At 45.4% G+C, this 26808-nt stretch overlaps 1 protein-coding gene across 2 annotated transcripts in view; it reads right to left on the bottom strand.

Moving 5' to 3' along the window:
- The window catches only part of ARFGEF2 (ARF guanine nucleotide exchange factor 2), an 81406-nt gene extending 74012 nt beyond the window's left edge, over nt 1-7394 (bottom strand). The window contains exon 1 of one of the 2 annotated variants that reach the window (XM_070472738.1): nt 7083-7394. In XM_070472738.1, coding sequence (XP_070328839.1) covers nt 7083-7203 — 121 coding nt within the window. In that variant the 5' untranslated portion in view covers nt 7204-7394. The remainder of the gene's footprint in view (nt 1-7082) is intronic. The other variant, XM_020906206.2, reaches the window with a different exon arrangement.
- Nucleotides 7395-26808: the final 19414 nt, after the last annotated feature.

The following is a 26808-nucleotide window of genomic DNA, read 5'->3' as shown; positions in this document are numbered from 1 at the left end:
TGGTATGAAAACGTGATCACTTGAACAGACCCCTCCTTCCCCATTAACTCCAAGTTCCATGAGAATGGGGTCTTTGCTTTCTTTGTGTCCTGACAGCAGGTATGACACCCAAATAAGTATCTTCTAAAACTCTGGTTCAGTCAAAAGACAAAAGGACTGTATAGAGAACAAGAACACACTAACCATTCTTTAGGAATGAGGAAAATTTTAAGACTTTTAGGACCTGGCATAAGAAGGCTGTTCTACAAGCCTAGAAAACCCAATGAAATACCTAATAAAAAAGCCCAAAGACTCATTTACAACCAAGACAGTAATCTCAAAGAAGCTTCTTACAGAAAGACTCCAGGAATGAACTAGTAAACATTTGAGTATTTTCTAAGATAACCTTGCTGGAAAGAAAGTCAAGTATTTTCCTGGCAGGCCCCCTAAGCCTGGTGAAAATGGTAAGAATTAAACACAGTTCTGAGCTATTTATATGAGAGACTCCATGTACTTGCTGATTAAGTACACGTTTTCACAACTTTGTGCTTTTCCATAAAGAATGATCTTACTGTTTTCCCCCAGCACCGCTTACAGAGTCTCCCCTGAGATTTACAAGTACAGGGCAGAGCTCTAAACTCTTCCAACCACTTGCCTTGCTGGTGTTAAAATGTCAGAGACCAGCAAAGATGTCCATAAACCAACTAATAAGGGAGGCAGAGAAGAACAAGCATTCAGTTCCTTCTCCTTAAAATAAAACCACCAATGTCTCTGAACTTTAGTAGGTCATTTGTTAGGTCCCAGATACTGTTGTCAGTTATTTATTGTGTTAGTTCATGCAAACCTTTACAATAATCCTGTGACATGGGTATTATCACCTTTCTCATCCCAGGAAACCAAGGCTCCCAGAAGCTAAATTATCAGTTCAGGACCACAAGACTAATCAATATGCAAAGTTTCAAACACAGCTGCCAATGAATTTTCTGCCAATCCAAAAAATAAATCCTTTTCAATAATCAAAATCCAATTTTTAGTGCTGCTTCTAGACAGAGGACCTCCTCCTGCAAAACAATCATAAAGCTTTTCAACAAAAAGTAATGTCAGTTAAAAAAAGAGTCCTACTATTTCTCAAAATTTTTATAATCCATAGCACTCATAAACAAATGTCTAATCAAAACACCAGACTTTGCTAACATTAAAGTTTTATTCTGTATTCCAACTGAAAGCCTTACTTTATGATAAGGGATATTTTTGATATTTTTCAAATTTTGCACTTATATGCCTTCTAAGGGTGAGAACAGTTACTTTGAACACATCAAAGTTAGAGGAACAACAACAGTGTACAGGGAAAAAGGCAACTTACCATGTTATATGGTCATGTGAATGCTCAATGTTTTTGTTTATTAATATGCAACTAAAATTTACGACCCCCTGTAGAAGGAAATGTGGCTTCCCAGGTGGTGCTAGTGGTAGAGAATCTGTCTGCCAGTGTAGGAGACGTTAAGAGATGCAGGTTCGATCCCTAGGTCAGGAAGATCCCCTGGAGAAGGAAATGGCAACCCACTCCAGTACTCTTGCCTGGGGAATCCCACGGACAGAGGAGCCTGGCTTTGCTACCCTGCTGGGGTCAGAAAGAGTCGGACATGATTTAGCAACTGAATGAATGAATGAAAATTTATGAATGTACTTCCTTAACTGGCTTCTTCCTAATGGCATTTAAATAAGTTTGAGTTTTTCTATCTTTAAAAAAAAAGAATAAACCAGAGCACTCCTGTGATCCACACTTCCCTCCTCCCTTCACAGCAAAACCAGTCTTTGGGAAAGGGCTGTGTGCTGCTCACCTCCCACTCACACCTCAGCCTACTCTGGTCTGGTTTTCACCCACATCATGCCAACAAAACAGCGCAAGCTAAGATCACCAATGATCCACATGTTTCTAAACCCTGTATATTAAACAGAGCTGCAAGTCTAAAACTGGACTTTATGATTTATATGTCAGCTGCATGTTGTAGTTGTTGCCCACCTGGCTGGGCAGATGTGGGCAAGTTGCCCTTGAGCCTTGGTTTCCCTTTGCCTGCTGTATCCAAAGATGGACATCAATCACATGTCACAACTCCAGAGTGAGTAAGAAGGAATTTACTGCTGATAAAGAGACAGAGGTCATAAATCAGAAAGATTTAATATTGCAAATGAAGCTTATGGGAAACCAGCTCTTTACTCTCATTTTCTTCCTTTTAGTCCCGAAATTAAACCAAATACATATGTAGTGAAAAGATTCAGAGAAAAAGCTGTGATCTTTTTGATTACAGGCTTTCAAATACTACATCTCAAAATTCAATTCAACCGTATTAAAAAAATATGGTCTCTTTACTTATTGAAACATTACCAGACCGTCACTGCATAGAAACTTCGCCTCAACATAATGAATGTTGAAGGCCCCACTGAGCACCTCACACAGGCTGAGAGCTTCCTTATGGAGAAGCAGTGGTGCTGGTGGTCACCGTGGGCTCCAGAGCCACGCTGCCAGCATTCACAGCCTGGCTCCGCGGCTTTCTGGTTGAGTTAGTTGGCCGAGTTATTTAGGCCTCAATAAGGATAATAATAGTAAGAACTAAACTGCATGTAAAGCACATGGCACTGTGCCTGGAACACAGAAATGCCTAGTACATGGTTGATATCACATAGTTATTATATAACATGTATTTTTAAAAAGTCACTCACTTGACTGGGTGATAATGATGCATCAATGTTAGGTTCATCACTATAAAAACGTCCAGCTACGGTGAGGGATGTCGGTAATAGCATGTGTGTCCGGGGGGGGGGGGGGGGGCGGATATGGGAATTCCTTGTACCTCCCGGGCAGTTTTGCTGTGAACCTAAAACTGCTCCAAGACTAAAGTCACTTAATTTCATACGAAAAACACAGGTATGTTTAATGACAGCTGACAGTTACAGAGCACTCAGCCCTTACATGGCCCTTTGTGGGTTAATGATGAAATAAGACACTGCATCTCTTATACATGAAGAATAATGTTAGAACAATTCGGTTCAAGTTTTGGAGATTTCAAAATCTTCCCACACCATTTAAAAACACTCAGAGTATCTTGTCAAGTCTCTAAACTTTATAGTTTTTTTAAAAATTGATTTTTAATTGGAGGGTAATTGCTTTATAACGTGTTGGTTTCTGCCGTGCAATGTGAATTGCCCGTAAGGATACACATATCCCTTCCCTCTCGAGCCTCCCATCTCCTATCCCATCCCTTTAGGTCGTCACAGCACCAGGCTGAGCTCCCTGATATACTGCAGCTTTCCACTAGCTTCTATTTTACATGTGGCAGTGTATACATTTCAATGCTATTCTTTCACAGTTCATCCTACCATCTCCTTCCCCCACTGTGTCCACAAATCCATTCTATTAGTCTCTAATTCTGCCCTGCAAATAGGTTCATCAGTACCATTTTTCTGGGTTCTATCATAGGGTTTAAGACCAGAAATATAAAAAGATCATGGGAAAGAATAACTTTCAAGTAAGGCAGTTGTGAAAGGAAGGTTTAAAAATGTGGTTATATGCTCCAACTGGAGGGCTGAAAGGTTTGAGATTATTAACATATATCAAAACTTCATTATGAAAGTAAAGAGCAACAGCATCCCTGAGGTGATGAATACTCTCACAGGCTCTTTTGATTTCTCAATAAAGGTTGGAAGGCCACGATTTTCTAACTGGGCAGACCCTACCTATGCATTTGGCCTTTACTGAAGATGAATGCTATTCAGTTGCTAAGTCATGTCCAACTCTTTGTGACCCCATGGACTCCAGCATGCCAGGCTCCCTTGTCCTTTACTATCTCCTGGAGCTTGCTCAAACTCACGTCCATTGAGTCAGTGTTGCCATCTAACCATCTCCTCTATAGTTCCCTTCTCCTCCTGCTCTCAATCGTTCCCAGCATCAGAGTCTTTTCCAATGAGTCGGCCCTTTGCTTGAATCCCTGAGATTACTCCAAACCTATTCATCCTGATCATCACTGCTTTCACAAGGAACAATTCCTGTCTTCACTGAGCTAGGCAAGTTATTACTCTAATAAACACAGCCTTTTAGTCATGTAATTACATTCTTATTTATTGCATCTACAAACCAAGTAGAGCAATAAGTCATTCCTGAATGAAGAACCAACCTAAGTTAAGAACATCAAGCCAGGTGCTTACAGTGTCTGTGGTTTGTCACAACTTCAAATAATAAAGATATACAGCACAGGAAGCCTATATAGTGAACCTACTGCATGCTGAGTGTTGTGCACATGTCAGTTAACTTCATCTTTATAAAAGCCCCATCAGGAAGGTGTAACATCTGTCCAAGATCACAAAGATAGCAACTGGAAGGCAAGGCATTTGAAGCCAGGCAGGTGAGTCCAGAGAACACACTCCAAACCCCTACACCACACAGCCCCTGCATCCCCTGTTCCCTCCCAATACGCCACAACTGCTGGAAGGTCACAGAAGCTGTTTCCAGGAACAGCTCCTACTGGTCAACATTTCAACTTTGAGTGGTCACTTACAGCTCCTCTTATCAAAACGATAGGTAATCTCTAAAACACTCGCCGCGCTGCAACGCTTCTTGTACACAGCAGCGTTTCAGCCACTTTTCGGGCTCATGCTCAGTCACATCCGACTCTCTGCAACTCCACAGCCTGCAGCCCGCCAGGCTCGTCCGTCCATGGGATTTTCCAGGCAACAATATTGGAGTGGGGTGCCATTTCCTGCTCCGGACAGGGACTGAACCTGCATCTCCTGCACTGGTAGGTGAATTCTTTTACTGCCGAGCCACCTGGGAAGCCCCCTTCAGCTATTTTTATTGGACACAAAACTAGGCCTTGAGATGCAGAGTGAAAAATCACCAGATACTTCGCTATATGCTTTTTTCTGCAGTCCTTTATTACTTAACAGCAATGACACACGAGTACTGTCTTTTAAAAAAAAAAAAAAGGCCAGTTTAACTCAACACTTTACACAGATTACTTTATAATAATTACTCAATTTGATGATGAGCTACCATGACAATCAACTATTCGATTAACCTGTGTCAATTACTTTATAGGCTATTTTTTTTCTTAAATAACATTATATGGGATATTTTATTTAACTCATCTATATTATTTGACAAGAAAAATATTTTTAATGGAGAATTTCTATTTTCAGTACAGGCTATTTCTTACAATTCACTACCAAAATACTGAATGTGCATTCCACAATTTGGGTTGGAAAAATCTGAAGTTCTCAACAAAGATATTATCTAAAAATATCTAAAAAGCTCCCAATGTTAAGGCTCTTTTTATAACCCATGTTATATATAACCCATGTAGGTTCCAACAAAGTGATATATGATTTGGTGAAATTTTGATGTTAAGTTTTCTGAAGGGTAAATGAAAACTTTGCCAAATAACTATTTTCAAACTTATGCAACAATTCACTTAAAGTAACAGAGGATAGAACGCAGACAGATTTCAAAGTGGAGTTTTAAGTATCCGGCTTTCGTCTAACTGCTTTGTAGGGTTTATCCTGCATTCCTGATAAAACAGTATCCAACAGTTAGCCTTGGTTTTCTGAATTTAAAAAAGCTTTACAAATCTAAATCTCAGTGAGTTCCTTCAATTGATCCTGAATTTCTCAGGACTAGCAGCTGTTCCCAGATTATCTCAGTAACAACCACCTTTGTTATCAATAGTTCTTGATCCTTGAGGGTGTCTCAGACCCACAAAAGCTAGGGCCTTCCTCCCAGAAAAATAACTGCAAAGCTCACAAAACCATTCCTAGAGAAGACTCCCAGAGTACCTTGCACCAAATGAAGGGAGAAAGATGATGGTAACCTCAAACCTCAAAAGGTGACAACGAAAATCAAACTTTCCATTTACTCAGTCACTTGTTAGGAAAACAGATCTTTTTACAGATTCCAAAGCAAAGGCATTGGGACGGCGAATTAATATGAGAGCCGACTCTGGTCAAATGTACTGATCCTCACCTCCTCTCCTCTCCTGAAATTCCACGTGGCTGATACTTCCCGACTTTCAATACTTGGCTCAAATGTCCCCTCCTCAGAAAGGACTACTTTCTTGACCATGCTGTCTCAGGCCCTCTTTATTACATTTTGCTCGTTAACAAAAAATTTTACAAAAGTAATTACAAAAAAAATTACTAGTACAGAAGTATGTATTAGTATTCAAAAATGTCTCATTAATCTTTAAATTTACTTATTTCGTCTCCTCTATTAGACTATAAGCTCTGTTAGGGCAAATACCTTGTCTGTCTTCTTCCCCACTGTATCTTCAGTGCCTGGTACACAGTGGGCATTTGATAAATATTTGCTGAATGACAGAAACTAAAAGATAGGATGTTGACAATGGAATCAACCACTAAGGTTTTAACTAGGGATGAGTAAGACTTCTCCCTGCCGCTCAGTCATCTGTGGGTCCCTTCAAGTCAGCACCATCTACGGTGTGTCAAGCACTGTTGGGGATCCTGCGGTGAATAAAACAAGTATCTCTGCCCTCACAGACCCTCTGAGAACGAGTAGATCTCGTGCACACTACAATACCTGGGAGGTGCAGGATAACCCTCCCTATATTCCCTCCTGGAGGGAGTTATGGGCGATACCCAAATGAAAGAAAAACCATCACCACTTGGGCACTTACAAAGCAGGCCTCAGTTTTCCCTAAACCAGCTGGGCGGCTCTTCCCACCTGCCCAGCTCACAAGGGACAACTCCAACCAGCAGAACCCACGTAAAGAAAAACTTAAGAGCAACAGCTGCTGTTTGTGAGGATGACGAGGGAACGAACCAGGAAATGGGACGGCAGGGAGTCGTGGCGAGAACCCAGGGCTGGCAGGCTGGAGAGCCGGCCCTGGCTGTCACCAACTTGCTGGGTGACCTTGGGCCAGTCCCGAGCTGCCAGAGCACCAGGTCCACCCCCCCGGATATAATAAGGAGGCCGGGCGGGTGGGCCTTGGGGTCGCGGTGGGAAAGTGGCGCCCAGGAGGCCGGGCTGAGGCCGGCTTGGGTAACGGCCGGCATGGGGAGGCCGGCGCGGGGCCGGGCCGGGGCGGCTCACCCACCGAGCGCCACCTGGCAGGCCCTGCGCAGCTGGGAGTGCTGGGGCCGCTTCACCTCCTTGTCGGCTAGGATCTTCTCCAGGGCCCGGGACACGAACATGCTCTTGGTCTGGCTCTCCTGCATGGCCCCGGCCCAGCGGGGGCTGGCAGCCCCGCGGGCGGACTGCGCGAGCGGGCGGGCGAGCGAGGCTGCGGGCCCGGCGTCCCCGCCTGCACCAGCCGCGTCCGTCCTCGCCACCCAGTCAGGAAGCGACGCCGCGGCCCCACGGCGCCGCCATGTTGGAGCGCGTCACGTGACCACGTGACCGGCGGAGCAGCGACGGCGTCCGTCGACCCCGTGACCTCGGGGGCGGGGGCCTGTGGCCGGGGGCGTGGCCTGCGGCTTGGGCGGGGCCTGTAGCAGGGGGCGGGGCCAGGTGGGCGAGGGTGGGGGGAAAGGTTGCAGAGAGAGTAGAAATGGGCGGAGGCGGGGAGCACGTGAAGGACCAGAAAAGAGGTGACAGGGAGGAGGGGAGGTGACGGAGGTGTGAGGAGAAAGGGGCAACGAGGAGCGTGGGGATGGGGGGTGACCTGGTGGCAGATGAAGGAGAGAGAGGGAACTGGAGAGGGAGGAAGAGGGCAGAGAAGACTGGATAAAAGGGCGAGAGGGGAAAGAGGCGAGGCGAGGGAGAGGGAGAGAGTATGGGGAGGAAGCTGGCAAGGGAGAGGTGATGGAGTCAGGGGGAGTGAGGAGGAACAGAGGGAGCTGGACCAGCAGGTCAGGAAAGGGAGGAGGTGGGCGGGAAGAAGTGAGCGGCCGCGGGGAGAGGGGGAGAGAGCAGGGCGGTGGGGGAAAGGCGGGGAAGAGGGGCGTGAGGAGCGAGGGAGGCGGCGCGGGGCAGAAATGCTGTGGGAGGGAGCGGGAGGGGAGGACGCGAGAAAACTGGCCGGGACGGGGAGAGAGCAAGGGAAGGCGGGGTGAGGCGTGGGGCGAAAGGGCAGGTGAAGGGAAGGCTGAAGCAGAAAGAGCGTTTGGAAGGAGGTGTGTTTATGCACACTCTCCAAACGGGATTTCCCCACCCCAGTGGCAAGACACGCGCCTTGCACGCGCGCAGCCCTCCTGCCCCCGGAGCAGAGCCGACTCCTGGCCTTCAGTCCAGGTGCTGCGTCCCTGCACGGTGGTGTCAGGGAGGACCACCCTGAGTGCACCTCCCCCTGGAGTGTATCCATCTAGTTCCGTAAATCCTTGGTTCTTCCCAGTTCTGTGTCTCAGGTGGGGGGTGGGGTGTGTTGGAGGGGGCACTTGGGGGCATCAGTCAGGGGAAGAAGCCAGAGATGGCCAGTGTCACAGGCCTGCCAGGGAGGGTAGGAGACAGATATTCTAGCCCACTCTCTCCCACAGCCACTGATGTCACACCATCGGTGATCTGCACTGGACCCTCCCTTGAGCTTCCCCTAAGCGGGGGCTGTGGTGCTTCTGGGCTCATGCAAGAGCAGGGTCTTCTGTGGAATCTTCTAAACTTCTGACACAGACGTGCTCAGATGCTCAGGTGTCAGCTCCAACATCTCAAGGAGGCCCTGTCTCCCTCCAGCACTTTCGGACATTTTTCACTAGTTGACTTCCTTGTCTGACTAGGGTACAGGCCACAGCAGGGCAGGCTACATCTCCAGGGCCTGGCCTGGAGCCAGGTTGCAGGTTTCATGGCCATAAGTTCCACTGCCATCTCAAGACATGTCGGCTCCTCAGGTCAAGAAGTAGAGTCTGTACAGGATGGATAAAAAACAGGGTCCTACTGTTTAGCACAGGGAACTATTTTCAATATCCTGTGATGAACCATAATGGAAAGAATATATACATGTATGACTGTATCACTTTGCTGTATAGCTGAAATTAACACAACATTGTAAATCAACTGTACTTCAATAATTTTTTTTTAAGACTTTCTGGAACAGAGTCAAGTTTAAAATGAATAAGTACTATCTTAAAAAAAAAGTCTGTTTCTCTGCCGCCTTGGATTAGTCTCGTGACTTACCTTGACCAATGAATGTGGTGGAAGTGAGGCTGTGCTCTTCCAGAACCTAGGCATCATGAGGTCTTCAGATGGATGTGTAGAAGCGTCTGGAAGAAAGAGCCCGTGGAGAGAGAGGCTCGTTGTCCCAGCGCTCCTGACTGAGTGCAGCCCCAGCTGACTCACCAGCCAAATTCAACAGCTTGAGAAACCCTGGTGAGACCAATAGAGAAACTGCCCAGCTAACCCACAGATTCCAGGGGAACAATGAATGATGGTTATTGTAAGCCGCTACGTGTTGAGATAGCTTGTTACACAGTAGTACCTACATCACTGAGATACTCCTCAATCCTCATGTGCTGAATGAATTAGTGAGTGAATGAACGTGCGAAAATCAGAAGAATGCAGTGCAATCCACAGAATGACAGGTGTTTTGAGCCCCCCCGTGTGGACAAGGTCAGGCCACATCATTCCCCGGCTGACAGCCCTGCAGTGACTCCCTATCACTCCTGGAATTGAGTCTAAGTATCTCAGTGTGGCTGCCTTCTCAGGCCTCATCTCTCTCCCCCTTTCTTCCTCGTCAGAACTCTCAGCCACACTGTGTCCCTTGCTGTTCCCATCCGGAGCTTGGCTTATGCACCTCTGTTCCTCTCAAGCAGTGCTTCTCCGTGAGGCAGTACCGCCCTCAGGGGAGTTTTTGGAACTTTGTGGAGAAAGTATTTTTGTTGTCATGATAGGGAAGCTGGATTGTTCGTCTGCATCCTGCAGAGAACTGGACAAGCCAAGATAGCAAAGAATAACGCATTATCTCATGTGGCTGGACTAGACACTTCTGGAATTGAAAAACCTATAATGAAGTGAACCTAGAACCTACATCTGCTCTACCTACAAACACAAAGCATTTTTAGTATGGTTTTAATGGATATTGAATTTTCCAGGAATGCAACTGTGATCGTAATTCAAGGGAACACTGTACTTTATCTGGAACATGACCAAATACTGTTCACCGTTTCAAAACCACATCACCAACATTGAAGTCAACTATCATATTTGAGTTGCCAAATGGCACCCTGGCATCTGGAGCTGTCATAATCCAGGGGGTTCGACTTTTAGGTTCCAGCAGCTGACTGCTTTATTTTGTCTCTTAGTGTAATTGTGCCTGAACATTTATACCTTGAAATAAAATCTTCAAATTACACATTGCTTTCCTTTTGTTTCATCTTTATTAGGTCATTATCTTTTCTAAGAAATTATGTGTGTGGGAAGATTTCATTATCTATGAATTTCATGTCAGAATAGTTAACGGAGGTAGAGTTCCCATCTGTGCACGGGGAGACGTGGTCTGTCCTGTTCACATCTCTGCCCGGAGCACACAGGAAGTGTTCGATAACTACGGGACAAATGAATGAAGGACGCGGTGGAGGGGGCTGGACTGGGAGCCACAGAACTTAGTCATTTAATCAGCAAGTTATGGGGGAGGTGGGGTAACTTCTGTGTTTCTATGGCGTAATAATCATCCCCAAAGACATCCACCTCTTAATCCCTAGTGAATAGACTATGTTAGAAGGTCAAAGGGACTTGACAGATGTGATAAAATTAGGAGCTTTTTTTTAAGTTAAACGTTTTGAGATGAGGAAATTATCCTGGATGATCTTGTTGATCAGGATCTCAGTGTAATCAGGAGCCCTCAGTAGGGGGACACAGAAGGGTCGGAGTCAGCAGGAGATGTGTTGTTGGAAGCAGAGGTCATAGTGATTGTGGGGCCACAAGCCAAAGAACACAAGCCTCTAGAAGCTGCGAAAGTCAAGAAACAAGTGCCCCGAGTGCCTGCTCAAGGAACACCACCCTGCTGATCCATTTCACCCTTCTGACCTCCCAAACCCTGAGAGAATACATTTGCGTTGCTTTAAGCCACTAAGTCTATGGTCATCTGTTACAGCCGTTACATCTGAATTTCAGCTAAACAAGCAATCCTGTTTTTAGTATAAATAGGTCCCATGCAATAATTGGGACATAGTTGTATTTTGTTGTATTCGTTGTCTACCTGAACTCTAAACTTAACCAGGCACGTTGCATTTTGCCTAACCATCTTCCTCCCAGCTCCCTTTGTCCAGTAGCCGTGTTGGACCAATGAGGCACCCTTTGGGATAGGAGTTTTTCTCAGCAGAGCGACAAGAGAGAAGGCGCCTGGGTCCCTGATGTTCTGGAGAGTCATGCCAATTCTGGGGTGCCATGCTGGTTCTGGGGTGCTAACTTTTACATGAGATAGAAATAAGCACCTTTTCTTCTCAGTTCCCTATCTGCCGCAGCTGAGTCTAGTCCTGATGGATAAAGTTGGCAGCCCACGCCGTCTGCTTTGACTCCCGCTCTTCCTCTGAGTAATGTCTCGACTTGGTAACAAGTACCAGTCATTTAAGGCCCTTGGGGCTGTGCCTGCCGTCGGCCTTTCCAGCTGCCAGTCTGGTTTCTTCCCATGATACACAGCCTCTTTATAAACCCAGACGTCCTGGGTGTTCCGCCCCCCGCTCCCACAGTGCCCTTGTGTGTCACTACTCCCCTGGAAACAAATTTATTTTCCATGTTTACTTTAAGGCAAAGCCCCAGCGCAGCCTCCTCGATGCCTGTCAGCAGGCTGGGGAGGGGGTTCAAGGCAGAAGCACCGTTTGGTTGGGGGCCTCATATTTAGGAAAACCTCAAAGGTAGATTTTCAAGATTCTCTGGTACTCTCTCCAAAGGAGGTTATGTATACAGCAATTGTATTCTGTTTTTTTTTTTTAGTTATTTGGCCGTGCCCCGAGGCATGTGGGATCCTTGTTCCCTGAGCAGGGATCAGACTTGCACTCCCTGTATTGGAAGCATGGAGTCTCAGCCACTAGGCCACCAGGGAAGCCCTGTTCTCCTTGTTTGTGTCCGTGTGCCCAGCTGCACTAAAACCGTGTCAACTTGCCCCGTGGAAATATTTAAGACACCACAGTTGTGGGGTTTTGTTGTTTGTTTGTCCCTGGATCTTGGCTTGGGCTCCCTGAGAAGAGGACCCCAAGACAAGGATTCCAGTGTGTTCGGGAGGTGATCCCAGGATACAGCAGCAGAGCAGTGATGATGGAGCCCATACAGGTGTGCTATCAAGCCCCTTAGCACTGAGCGCATCTGGGGCTCCATCCCACGAGGCAATTCTGGGAGCCAGGTAGGCATGCTGCAGAGTTATCCCAGCCTTGGGATGGGAGAGCCAGGGTGTCCATGCACATACTTCGCACCCATCATTACCTAAAGGCTGCTTCTAGGGGCATCAGCTCTGACACTGTGTCCTGCACATGAGCCCCAGGGCTTATGGGAAGCAGGCTTTTGCAGTGGAGGTGATTACTCGGGGCAAGCGGCTGGGGCACTGACAGTGTTGGCTACACGCTGTATTGGTATTTGTTTTGTTTTTAAATACACCCGCCTCTTGGCCTGAGTGCTCTCTGTGGACGCAGATGTGTGCTTGGCTGAGCCTGGGACAGACCAGTAGAGCCAGTGGGTTGACACGCTGGAGAGAGTTACCCAACAGTGAACAGACGGCTCTGGCCGCACACACAGTCGTGGCTTCCTTCCCTCCCCTGTCTCACTTCCCCTCTCTCCTACTGATACTTCCCAAATAAACCATGTGTATCCGAATCCTTATCTCAGAATGAGTGAGCTCTTGGAGAACCCAGCTGTGGTAGACAGACTGGTAACTCTCTAAAGATACCCACCCACATGCTGATCTCCAGAACCTGTGCCTGTTACCTTATGTGGCCAAAGGGACTTTGCAGATGGGAATAAACTGAGTTTTGTTTTTTTTTAGTTTATATTGCAGTAGAGTTGTAACTCTGTCTTCTAACAGTATGGGCTTCTCTAGTGGCTCAGTGGTAAAGAACCCACATGCCAGTACAGGAGATTTGGGTTTGGTCCCTGAATTGGGAAGATCCCCTGGAGAAGGAAATGGCAACCCACTCCAGTATTCTTGCCTGGGAAATCCCATGGACCCCGTGGACTGGCAGGCTACAGTCCATGGGGTTGCAAAAGAGTCGGACACGACTTAGCGACTAAACAACAAGTAGTTGATTAACAATATTGTGTTAGGTCGACTTCTGTGGCTGTCCAGTGATTAAGACTCTGCACTTCCAATGCAGGGGGTGGAGGTTCGATCCCTGGTCAGGGAACTAGAATTCCACATGCTGTGAGGTATGGCAAAAAAAAAAAAAAGTGTTAGTTTCAGGTGTATAAGCTGAGGATCTTGAGATGGGAAGACTATTCTGGATTGTCTGTGTGGGCTGAATATAATCACAAGAGTCCTCATAAAGGAAAGAGGGGGTCGAAAGAGTCAGAGTCACAGCCAGAGAAGGGAGAGGTGATGACTGAAACCGAGGTCAGAGTTATGCCCTTGCTGGCTTTGAAGATAAAAGAGGCCCACAAGCCAAGGGATGCGGGCTGCCTCTAGAATGTTTATGCAAGAAGACAGATTCTCCCCTAGAGACTCCAGAAAGGGTCACAGCCCTGTTGACACCTTGAATTTGGCCCAGTGAGACCCATTTCAGACTTCTGGACTCCAGAACTGTAAGGTAGTCAGTTTCTGGTATTATAAGCCACTAGGTTTGTGACAGTTTGTTACAGCAGTCAGAAGAAACTAATATCTAGACAGGGAGTGTATCAGACAAGGTTCTCAACTGTGAACAATAGTACTCATGCTAGATAGTTTAAGCAGAAAAGGGTTTTGTTAAAATATATCAAAAAGCTGGGACTTCCCTGGCACTTAAGTGGCTAAGACTCTACGCTTCCCCTACAGGGGGCACGGGTTCAATCCCCTGTCTGGGCGCTAAGATCCTGCATGCTGCACTGTGCAGCCTAAAACATGAAAGAGAAAGTTTGAGTCACTCAGTCACGTCCAACTCTTTGCGGCTTCACGGACTGTCACCTGCCAGGCTCCTCTGTCCATGGGATTCTTCAGGCAAGAATACTGGAGTGGGTAGCTATTCTCTTCTCCAGGGGATCTTCCTGACCCAGGGATCAAACCTGGGTCTCCTGCATTGCAAGCAGATTCTTCACTGTCTGAGCCATCAAGGAAGCCCAAAACATTAAAAATAAAATAAATCAAGAAGCTGATCAAACTCTGGGAGGGCCAGAAAATCAGGTTTGGAGGCTCTGCAACCAGAGGCAATGTCCACATTTCATTCCTGGGCGACCCCAGAAAGATCCCCCGCCATCACCCTGGGATACAGGCTCCATGGACAAGGCTGGGAACGGGGTGCCATTTCCACAACCCCCACTTCTGCAAACTGCAGGCCTCTGCTACTCTTCTCGGATGGATTTAGGTACACCTTCTTCACGGCACTCACCTCCAAACTGAAGGCTGATGTGGGTGTGACTGATTAACAAAACCAAGCCACATGACGCACAGGAGGCTGGAGGTCAGTTTCTTCATCAGTAAAACTGGAATAGTAGCAGTGCCAGCCCTGTGGGTTTGTGTGAAGATGAGTCAGTGTATATAAAGCACCCAGCTCACTAGCTTGCACGTAGTAGGGGCTCTGTATTTGTTCTCACTCAAAGGGCCAATTTTTAACTTTCTCAGTAGATACCCACTGGGTGAAGAACAGTTTGAAGCTCAGGATGGGACATAAAAGAGGAGAAGGCAAGGTCTCCGGGATCTTATATTATCTTCTACTATCATCGGGGTGGAAAATAAGACCGGGTCAAGGGTGAAACAACATAGGAAATAAAATATTATGGACATAGGCGGATCCATAGATACAGAGTATAGATTAAGGGTTTTCAGGCACTGGGGAGAGACAGGGTGAGAAATAACTGCTGAATGTATACAGAGTTTCTTCAGAGGGCGATGAAAATGTTCTGATATTAGATTGTGCTAATGGTTGAGCAAGTCTGTGAGTACACTAAAAACCAATGTCTACCTGAGGTGGGTAAATTGTATAATATATGAATTAAAGTTCAACAAAGCTGTTTTAAAAGTTAAGAAAATACACTGGAAAAATAACAATGTAGAAATAAGAGCGATAACAGTACACATAGTACTTCCCCCAGGTCACACTGTTCTAAATGCTTTGCTTAAATTAGCTCAACGCTACCCTAGGAGACAGGGTCGAAAAGTGCAGGACATGACTGAGCAACTGAGCATGCACACCCCAGGAGATATGCGTGGTAATAGTACCTCCTTTATGCAGAAGAGAAAACTGAGGCTTTGTGAGGTTTCTTGTCCAAGGTCACACAAAGGTTCGCATGAGCGCTAGGGTTTGAATCCAGGCTGCCAGGCTCCCAGAGCTGAGCTCATCATCTCTACAGGGCGCTGTTTTAAGATGTGGCAACTTAGTAGAGTGACTAGGCAGGAGTTTGAGAGAGCCACAGAGGAGGGACCGAGGAAGCTTTAGTCTAATCTAGGCAGAGAGGACAGCGACCAACATTTCCTTCTGCCCATCACCCTATGTTTCTCTCACTCTGTTCCAGCCACTGGGGACACCTCAGCAAACAAAATGCCCAAGTCCTTACCCTCATTGAGCTTAATTTCTTTTTTTTTTTTTTAGCTTAATTTCTTAAAAAAAAAAAAATTTATTTGGCTGCACCAGGTCTTAGTTACAGCACATGGGATCTTTAGTGCAACATGCAAACTCTTAGCTGTGGAATGTGGAATCTCATTCCCTGACCGAGGATAGAACCTGGGCCCCCTGCATTGGGAGCATGGAGTCTTAGCCACTGGACCACCAGTGGCATCCCTATTGAGCTTAATTTCTAATGTGGAGAAGCAGATAACAAACATGTAAACTAATGTGGTGGATGTTGGAAGCCTTATCTGTATCATACTTTAAATTTTTACCAAGAACTAGTTGTTGTGGCAGGTTTAAAATAGAGCCACAAATTCTTTGAGACGCCTCCCATTGAGAGGTGAGATCTATGTCCCAACCCTTGAAACTGGGTGGACTGTTGAGGCGGTGATCAACTAATAGAGTAGGACAGAAGTGATGCTGTGTGTTTTTGAGGCTAAATCATAAACATTGGTTCGGTCTCCACTCAGCTCACGGGAACACTTGTGTGTGAGCCCTGAGTTGCCGTGTAACCAGGCACGCTGCCCTTGTCCACCATGCTGTGAGGAAGCCCAGCAGCCCACAAGCAGGGCCCAGGTGGGGGGAGGGAGACACTGCCCCCCCAGCCCCCCCAGCTGCTCTGGCTCCCCTGTCCCAGCCCCAGTCATTGTACTCATTGTCCATCCAGTCACAGAAGAAATCTCCATCCAAAACTGCCCAAACCACATTCTTGCTGAATTCCTGACCCGCAGAAACAGTGAGAGGTACTGATGATTAAGTCACTACGGTTTTTGGTGGTGTTGTTGGAAAATTAAAATAATCTTTAAAGCCACTAAGGTTTGAGGTGATTTGTTATGCAGTGCAGTAACCAGAACAGTTATTTAATTAAAAAAATTAATTTGACGACAAAGGAAATGATCACCCTGCTAGAATGGGTCCAAAGAGGAAAGCTTCTGCTGTATTCTAGCTGACAGGGGAAGGAAGGTGGCCTGGACCAGAGCAGGAGAGGTGATGAAAAACAGGAAGTTTCAAGACCAGTTTAGAAAAAAGGTAAATGATCAGGGCCTCAGGATCTATCCAAATGTGAGGATGAGGGAAGGTAGAATGTCTGGAACCACGCCCAGGTTTCTTATTTGGGGAACCAGACAGGTGGTGAGGTCATTTACCAAGCCAGGGAACACTGGAAGGGGTGTCTTCAGAAAGAAAAGTGTGTTATAGACTCCAGCCCCAAACTTCCCCTTTCCAATGGGCATTTCTCTTAACCCTGGAGATAGAAAGAGCAGGGCTGTGCGTGCACCCTGCGTCGTGTCCGATTCTTTGCGATCCCCTGGACTGTAGCCCACCAGGTTTCCCTGCCCGTGGGATTTTCCTGGCAAGAGCATTGGAGTGGGTTGCCATTTCCGTATCCAGGGGAATTTTCCCAACCCAGGGATCGAATGTCTCTTATGTCTCCTGCATCCAAAGGCTGGTTCTTTAGCGGCTGAAACACTAACCTTTCCCTTTCTCATAAAAGGCAAAGACCCTCCACCCCTCCATCTTAAACTTTTACAGAATCTGTATCTTGGCCATCAGAGGGCGCCAATGTTCAGGCAGTTCGGATAGACGCCACCTGGATCTATTTTACTCTCTGCAGGGGAAAAAAAAAAAAAAGAAAAGGAGGGAAAAAGGTTTTGGCTTCCTCCTCCTGCCTTAAAATCATTCTCCTGAGCTACCTTGGCACCCGGAGAACCTCTAATAGTTATGTCATGTGTGAGTGCATACCAGCTTATTTTATTGCCCAGAGCTAATCAGAAAAAAATCTCCCTCACCACAATTTCCCTTGAGCCCATCTTACAAAGTCTGGGGACTTTTCCTTTTTTATTTTCATTGCCAGTCTTGTGCAAAAATCAATCAAGGTTTTGGTACACTGACACCCCTGCTTTATACTCCCTGTGACTCCCGTCCCGCGTCTTTGACCTTCTCTTTTCTTGCCTGTTCTCATTTCTGCGTTTCCAGCAGGGAGCTCTGGGACTAACTAGAAAGGTAAGAGGATAATTCCTTCCCACCGTGAGTTCAGCTATAACTGCCCTGTATGTCCCCTGAATTCTCCAAGGGGCTTTAGGAGTGGGGGTTGCGGGGTCCCAGTCTTATGCAGCCCAGCCCTCTGAAGTCTACTGTCCCAGGTACCTTGTGGTCCCTCGTGATGGTGCGAGAACCCCACCTGTCTCCTGACCCCGCCGGGGACTGCTGATCCCCTCGCACTCCTGCCCAGGATGAGGGGTGGGCAGGCAGTTAAAGGCTAGTTTCTAAGCTGGATCCTGTCAGAGGTGATGGCTTTCAGAGTGTCTGGGGCCCAGGAGGAGAGCGGACCGATCCCTCCCCTTGCTTTCATGAATGCCCCAACTGGAAGAGATTATTTGGCAATAGAATCTCTGCTCCTAAACAGTACCAAGACTCTAGGAACTGTAGATTCTCTCTGGTCTGGGAAAAATTACCTCCCAGACTTATGGGCACGTAGAATTCATCCCAGCGCACTCAGATCTCTTCTCCCCACCTGGTTTTCCCCACAGTCAGAACTGATTTGTGTCTCTGGGTTCTCTTATTACTTGTGCCTCAAGGATTAAAGCAATTATCCTATTTTTTTTTCTTCTTGGAACCTGAAGCTCCTTAAGGCAAGAACCACTTTTTATGCATATCAGAATTAGAGCTGGGGTACCTAACATCCCCCTAACTATACACACACACACACACACACACACACACACACACACACACACACACAACCTGGCTAGACAATGAGGAAGGTTTTGGGTTTGTTTTTGGTTTTGTTTTTTATTTTAACCAATTCATGGTATTTTGGGGGAAACAACAATGTAGGGAAATTTTTATAAACAGCTGCTGTTTATTCTAATATTTTAATCTTCTCCCCTGTTTAAGGGGTAGTGGTGGTTAAAATGTTCTTTGTGAAATAATGTGAAAATAACTCTTTAATTTTCTTTTATATTGAAATCTTTACTTAGCAATATAAAAAAGAGACCATCTTGTGTAGATCACCAAATCACGTGTTTTGTGGAAATATGACATTTGTGGAAATGCCATCTGATTCCAGACAGCCCTGTGCCTAACTCAAGAAAAAGAGGAGAAAAAGCCGCTGGGGTACTACTCACAACCTTTTCCACGTTTATTCGGGCCTTTCTCACTTCTGTAAACATCCACATTCATGCTAACAACAGCATTGGAGTCCTGGATCAAACTGTGCCTGAAATCAGGACATCCTCTGGACTTTTCAGTTATATAAGCTAGAAAGTTCCCTTTTGCTGCTTAAACCATTTTGGGTTGGGTTTTTGGTCGCTTATAATCAAGAGTCCTAACACATTTATCAAGCACCTTTATTCTTGTATTCAGGAGATACATTCCAAGTATTGCCAAGAGTTCATCATTCTGATCTAGCAGCATGGGAGGAAACCAAATCCTGTGGGTAGAGTCCAATCAGAGAAGAGTCCAATCAGAGAAGCAGAAGCACCTCAAATATTCAAACTGAGGGGCGACAATGCAGGAAATTGGTTATGTGGGTGACGGAAGAACTGGAAAGCCTAATGGGGTTTATTAAGCAGCCCAGTTATTAACCATGGTAGGAAGAGGCTGCCCCCTTGTAAAGGACGAGCAAAGACAGTTGGTAGTCATGATTCCACCCCTGGATCGGGAAGATCCCCTGGAGCAGGAAATGGCAACTCACTCCAGTATTCTTGCCTGGGAAATCCCATGGACCGAGGAGCGTGGTGGGCTACAGTCCACAGGCTTGCAAGGAGCTGGACGTGACAGCACGCGTGCACACGCACACAGTTAGAGCCTGGGCCGCCTGGTGGAAGCTCGGACAGGCAGCAGGAGCCAGGACCCGAGGGGAGGGCCTAAGTGGCAGGAACTGGAACCACGGAGGAGACACAGCAGCTGCTGGAGCTGCTGCTGGAGGAAGGGAGAGGAGGGAAGATGCCTGAATCTTCCCTTCCTTTCACCCTCCAGTCTCCACCTAGTGCCTCCCGTTTGGCAGAATTCACCCACAAACCAGTGGGGGTGTGTACCTACAATACCTACCTGAGTCCTGGCACATGACAGGCCTTTGGGAGATGTTGGTTGAATTTGAAGAAAAGAGAGAAGTCTGTAGTTTCTTGGTGGGGACAGTGAGGATAATGAGAGAGTGAGACAGAGGATGGGCTTGAGGTTTAGATGAGCTGATTTAACGTCAAGCATTAGCACAGACATTGGCATATAGTAAGTGTGCAATAAACACATTATAATAACCACAATCTGTCCCACCGCTGCACAAGGCAGATGTTAACACGTTATTCTCCCAGTTTCACTGGTAGGCTTAAATCTTTTTGGAGCAGTGGTTCACAACTGGGGATGGCTTTGCTGCTTGGAGCATACTAGGTTGGCACAGTGGGGTGGGAGTGCTACTGGCATCTGGGGGGAAGAGGCCAGGGATGTTACTAATCCCTCATTGTTCAGGACAGTACCCACAACAGAGCAGGATCTGGAGAGAACCCCACGGACCCCCCGCAGCTGCAACAGGACCCAGGGTGTGTTTCCTTTTCCCCCTCAAGTCCCTCTCTTCCCCTCCCCCAAAGCCTGACACTGCTTTCAATTCCCCATTGGTTTCTGGGAAGCATTTCTTCCTGTTTATAAAATTTCATCTAAGTGGCTTGGGCTCCAAAATCACTGTGGACGGTGACTGCAGCCATGAAACTAAAATACACTTGCTTCTTGGAAGGAAAGCTATGACAAACCTAGATAGCATCTTAAAAAGCAGAGGCATCACTTTGCCAACAAAGGTCCATATTGTCAAAACTATGATTTTTCCTGTAGTCATGTATGAATGTGAGAGTTGGACTATAAAGGAAGCTGAGTGCCGAAGAACTAATGTTTTTGAACTGTGGCCTTGGAGAAGACTCCTGAGAGTCCCTTGGACTGCAAGGAGATCGAACCAGTCCATCCTAAAAGAGATCAGTCCTGGGTGTTCACTGGAAAGTCTGATGAAGCTCTAATACTTTGGCCATCTGATGCGAAGAGATAACTCATTGGAAAGACCCTGATGCTGGGAAAGATTGAAGGCAAAAGGAGAAGGGGGTGGCAGAGAGTGAGATGGTTAGATAGCATCCCTGACTCAAGGGACATGAATCTGAGCAAACTCTGGGAGACGGTGAAGGACAGGGAAGCATGGCGTGCTGCAGTCCGTGGGGTCGCAAAGAGTCAGACATGACTTAATGAGAGCAACAACCACAGTCTTAAGTGGCTCAGCTCACCCAGGTAGGCATTCTGTGGGGAGCTCTTCAGGTGCTTTCTCCCTTAATCGGTAGGACAAAGCCCATGAGGCCAGTGCTATTCCCTGCCCTTCACAGATGGAGAGATGGAGGCTTACAGAGGATGAGTGAATTTCCACATAGCTAGGAAGTGCTGAGCTCCTGAGTTTGAACCCAGGGCCATGTGATCGCAGAGCCTGGAACTGACTCCATCTAGCCAAGGACTCCTCCAATGTCTCTTGGACACTTCTAGACAAGGCGATCCAACCAACAGGACCCAACCCCATCTCCAAGAGCCAAATGACAGTGCAGCCCGCCTGGGGGCTTAGACACTGGAGGGGCTGCACAATTGGTTTCACATGTACCAGCCAGAGCCAGAAGAGTGTGGATGGATTGGGTCCAGAGGGAGATAACGTGAGATTGCCTATGAACGACCTCACCATTTGTGAGTGTTTTCCTGTGATTTAACACCTTGGCATTTCCCCAGGAGAAGAATGATACTCATATGCTCCCAGGAAGGCAGCTTGAAAAATAAAGGGGTTGTGGTAGAAATGCCGAAACTGCCCCAGAAGACCATGAAGGAAGGGAGCCAAGACCCAGAAAGGCAGGTTTGTAAGAGTGAAAAAACCCCCTCCTGCGAGTCTGTTCTGCAGAAGGGCGCAGGGACTGCTCCATTCCCAAGCCCGAGAAGGATCTGCTGATGCAGGGCTCAGGGGAGCTGGCCCCTGTAGATCAAGGCTGGTGATAGAGATGCTGCCGCAGACCTGGGCTCCCCCGTAGGTGTGGGATTGCTGGACATATCACAGTTTTTTTAATTATTATTTTTAAATTTTTTGGCTGTGCTGGGTCTTCGTTGCTGTGCTCAGGCTTTCTCTAGTTGTGGTAAGCAGGGGCTACTCCCTGTTCATGTGGCGCATGTGGGTTCAGTTCTTGGGGTGGACAGGCTCAGTTGCCCTGAGGCATGTGAGATCTTCCCAGACCAGGGATTGAACCTGTGTCCCCTAGAGTGGAAACTCAGAGTCTTAACCCCTGGACCACCAGGAAAGTCCTTACTTTTTATAAAAATATCTGCTTTCTTCTTAAAGAACATTTAGGCTGTTTCCAATTTATTGCTGCTACAAGCAAAGTCTCAAGAAGTCTCAATAAACATCCTTGTACACGTGGGCATGTTTTTCTCTGGAGTATAAAAACTGGAACAGCTCAGCCAGAGGGTGTGTACAATTTTAATTTAGTAGATATGCCAAATTTCCCTCCAAAGAGGTTGCTATCAGTTTATAATTCCATGTTCTTACACTCTTGCCAACACTTGATAACATCAGTTTCCAAGCGTGTGTTTCATAACTAGTGAGATTGAAGTTTTTCGTATATTTGTTGATCATCTGTTTTACCTCTTCCGTGAATTGCCTGTTTCTCTCCTTTGCTTGCTGTTGCCTTGGATCATTCGTCCTTTAAAAAAATTAATGTGTAGAAGTTCTTTTTTAAAAAGATATTTTATTTTTTTATATCAAAGTACAGTTGATTTACAACATTGTATTAGTTTCAGGTGTACAACCTAATGATTCAGTATTTTTATAGATGATATTCTAATTAAAGTTATCATAAAATATCTGTATATTCTCTGTGCTGTACACTCATCCTTATATCTTATTTATTTTACCTTCCCCTGTCTTGCATTTGTAGGAGTTCTTGACATATTTTGGGCCCTAATCCTATGCTCGGATAAGCCACAGATATTTTCTCCCATCCTGTCCCTTGCTTTTCGACTTTGTTTCTTATTTTTCTTCTTGTTGAGCTGATAGATATTTATAAAACTTTTCACAGCAAGTCACCAAAAGAGTTAGCAATTCCCCAAAAGAAATAACAACAATGGCAAAGGTGTGATGAATGCTTCCTCTATGCAAAACAAGGCTGGGGCCAGGTAGGTTGAAGCAAGCCAGTCAAGATACAAGGAGGTGCCGAAAAAACTCTGTGATGGGGAGAAATGATATTTATAATGCAATATTTATAAAAATCAAAATGAATACCAAAAAATCTACCACGAACAAAATACTAACATTTTCTGTAAGGACAGGATCAGAAACAGCGCCATGCTGCACCCTGATGGAGCCTGGGACAAGAGGCAAAGTCTATAGTACTTTGTTGTTTCTATTGTTTAGTTGCTAAGTCGTGTCTAACTCTTTTGCAACCCCATGGACTGTAGCCTGCCAGGCTCCTCTGTTCATGGAATTTCCGTGGGATTTCCTAGGCAAGAATTCTGGAATTGCCATTTCCTTCTCCAGGGGGCTCTTCCCAACCTAGGGATCAAACCCACGTCTCCTACATGGGCAGGTGGATTCCTTTCCACTGAGGAAGGTTTGTAAGGGTGAAGTCCCCTATAGTACAGCTCCTCTCTATTTAAAATGTTGGCTATTTTAATCCGGGGCTTCCCAGGTGGCCCAGTGGTAAAGAATCCACCTGCCAGTACAGCAGTTGCAGGAAGACCTGAGTTCGATCCCTGGGTCAGGAAGATTCCCTGGAGAAGGAAATGGCAACCCACTCCAGTATTCTTGCCTGGAGAATCCTGTGGACAGAGGAACCTAGCAGGCTGTATCCCATGGGGTTGCAGTGAGTTGGACATGACTGAGCACACATATATACACACACACATTTTTGTCTATCATGAGCTTTTTACATTCATTTGATTTTTTTAAAATATGGCATTACAAATATTATTTATCTTAATCACCAAGTTTTTTGGTGCCCCTTAAATTTTTCACCAAAGCAAGTTCCTCACTAGTCTCACCCTGGTCCCAGCCTAGGTTCCAAGCACTCTTCTAGGTTCTTACATGCATTAATTCACTTAATTCTCATAAGAATGCTAAGAAAGATGGGGAAATTGAGGCACAGGGGAATACTTTAACTTGATCATGCTCATGTGGCTTCTTTTCCATCAGCAAGTAGATTCTAAAATTCATGTGGAAATGCAAAATATCCAGAATTGCTGAAATAACCTTGTAAAAGAACAAAGTTGGAGGACCCACAATTCCCGAATTCTAAACTTAATACAAAGCTACAGTAATCAAGAAAATGTGGTTTCAGCATAAAGCCAGATGTAGATCAATGAAACAGACCAAAAGAGTAGAAGTAAATCCCTTAGTTGTTTTTTGACAAGGATGCCAAGATAATTCAACAGGGGATAATCTTTCAATAAAAGGTGCTGGGACCAGTCAATATCCACATCCAAAAAATAAATTTGGATCCCTTCCTCACATTATACACAAAGAATAATTCAAAATGGATCACAGACTTAAAGGCAAGAACTAAAACTACAAAATTCTTAGAAGAAAACGTCAGAGCAAATCTTTGTGACCCTGAGTTAAGCATAGCCTTCTTAGATCTAACACCAAAAAAAGCACAAGGGACTTAGGAAGAAAAATAGATAAATTGGACTTAATCAAAATTTAAAACTCTTCTGCTTCAAAGATCACCATAAAGAAAGTGAAAGGAGCTACAGAATGGTAGAAAGTATCTGAAAATCATGTATGTGATAAAGGGTTTGTAACCAGACTATATTTTTAAAAACCACCTACAGTCTAACAATTACAAAAAACAATAAACCAACTGAAGAGTGGGCAAAGCATTTTAACTGACATTTCTCCAAAGAAGATATACAAATGGTAAATAAACACATTAAAAGATGGTCAATGTCACTAATCATTAGGCAAATCAAAGCCAGAAGACACTATGTCATGCCTACCCAGTGTGACTAAAATAAAAAAATAGACCATAATAAGTGTTGGTAAGGCTATGGAGGAGCTGGAACTAGTATACATTAGTGGTGGGGATGTAAAATGATGTAGCCACTTAGGAAAATAGCAGTTCTTTAAAATGTTAAATATAGACTTATCACTTAACCTAGTCATTCCACTCTGAGGTATATAAACAAGAGATATGAAAATATATATTTGCACAAAAACTTGTACATAAAAGCTAATATCTTCATTATTCACAGTAGCCACAAATTGAAAGGAACTAAAATATCCATCGACATTTTAGCCAATGATTGGATAAACAAAATGTGGAATTTCAATAACATGGAATACTCTTTGACTGTAAAAAGGTATGAAATATGGATATATGTCATGACATGGATGAACCTTGAATACATTTTGCTAAGTGAAAGAAGCTAGTCACACTTGGGAAAAATGATATTGTATGATTCCATTTATACGAAATATACAAGCTAAGCAAATACATGGAATGAGGAAGTAGACAACTGGTTTTTGTCTAGGACTGGGTATAGGGGGAGGGGTTGGGGGAGGAGAGTGGAGTGTGACTTCTCATAAGTAGGGGATCTCTTTTGTGGGGTGATGAAAATATTCTAAAATTAGTTGTGCTGATGGTTGTATAACTCTGTGAGGAACCAGTGAACTGTACGTTTTAAAAGCATGAATAGTACAAGAGGTGAATTACATCTCAATAAAGTTGGTAAAAAAGTAAGTTGATAAAGAAAGTAGATATAAAGGCCCAAAAATATGAGAGAATAGTGATGAGAGAAACTGTCAATTAAGTTTAAAGCAAGTTTATTAAAAGGAACATTTAAAAAACAATTGTTGGAAAGGATTCATTGCAGAGTTTAAATCTTTTTTTATTATGGAAAAACTTTAAATATACACCAAATCAAAGGGAAACATAAAACACACGCCCGTGTGTCCATCACCAGTCCAGCAATTTTCAACTCATGGCCCATCTGCTTTGAGCTCTTCTCCCACTCACTCCCTTGTCTTGAGTTTTTGAAGCAAATCCCAGAATCGTGTTGTTCCTTTATTGCAGGAATATTGTTAAGGATGTTACCCACCATGTCACATGTCTTCCTCCTGAAGACCTATAGGGGAGACTTTCTTTTTAACCTCTATGTTTGGAAAAGGTGAGTTTTTTTGTTCATTTGTTAGTTTGGCTGTGAAGCATGAGGGATTTTATTTCCCTGACCAGGGAAATGAAGCCCAGTTCTCAGTCACGAGACCATGGAGTCCTAACCACTGGACCATCAGGAAATTCTGTTGTTTTTTTTTTTCTTCTAAGCAGTGGATTTGCTTTCAGATATATGTATATGTGTGTGTGTGTGTGTGTTTTAGTCACTCAGTCGTGTCCAACTCTTTGTGACCCCATGGACTGTAGCCTGCCAGGCTCCTCTGTCCATGGGATTCTCCAGGCAAGAATACTGGAGTGGGTTGCCATGCCCTACTCCAGGGGATCCACCCGACCTAGGGATCAAACCTGCGTCTCTTGCATTGCAGGCTTCTTTACCATCTGAGCCCCCAGGGAAGTCCGTGTGTGTGTGTGTGTGTGTGTGTGTGTGTGTGTGTACTCTCTAATTGTGGTGCACGGGCTTCTCATTGTGGTGGCTTCTCTTGGTGCAGAGTGCGGGCTCTAGGACGCTTGAAGACAATCTGACCACCAAATACCTGAAACATCTTGGCAGTAGGCAGTTCTGTGTACCAGCTCAACTCCTAGCTTTCTTCCCTTTTCTGACCTGTGGCAGAGATTCCTAGGGGCCTACCTGTTATCCATTATCCCTCTTTCTTGGCAACCAAGCCCTAATTTTATTTGAGGTGGCAGCATGCACAGTTAAGAGACTTCAATTCTCAGTTTCCTGTGCAGCTAGGGTTAAATGCTGACCAGTGATAGATAAATAGAAGTTTGGGGCTGGAACTTCCAAGAAGCTCCTTAGAGAAAGCTGGGATGGCAAGGTTTTCTCCCTTCTGGCTTCCTGTTGCCTAAAATGTGGTTGTAATGGCTCTAGGTCCTATAGGCAGCTCAAACCATGAGAAATGACCTTGAGGATGGAAACCACATTCTAAGGATAATGGAAGAAGATGCTAGAAGGAACCTGTATCCTCAATTATTGTGGATCTGTCACAGCAGTTCTGGACCTCCT

Source organism: Odocoileus virginianus, chromosome 9 (genome assembly GCF_023699985.2).
Source record: "Odocoileus virginianus isolate 20LAN1187 ecotype Illinois chromosome 9, Ovbor_1.2, whole genome shotgun sequence".
In the NCBI taxonomy this organism is placed as follows: Eukaryota; Metazoa; Chordata; class Mammalia; order Artiodactyla; family Cervidae; genus Odocoileus; species Odocoileus virginianus.
This window is presented reverse-complemented; position numbering and strand designations above follow the sequence as displayed.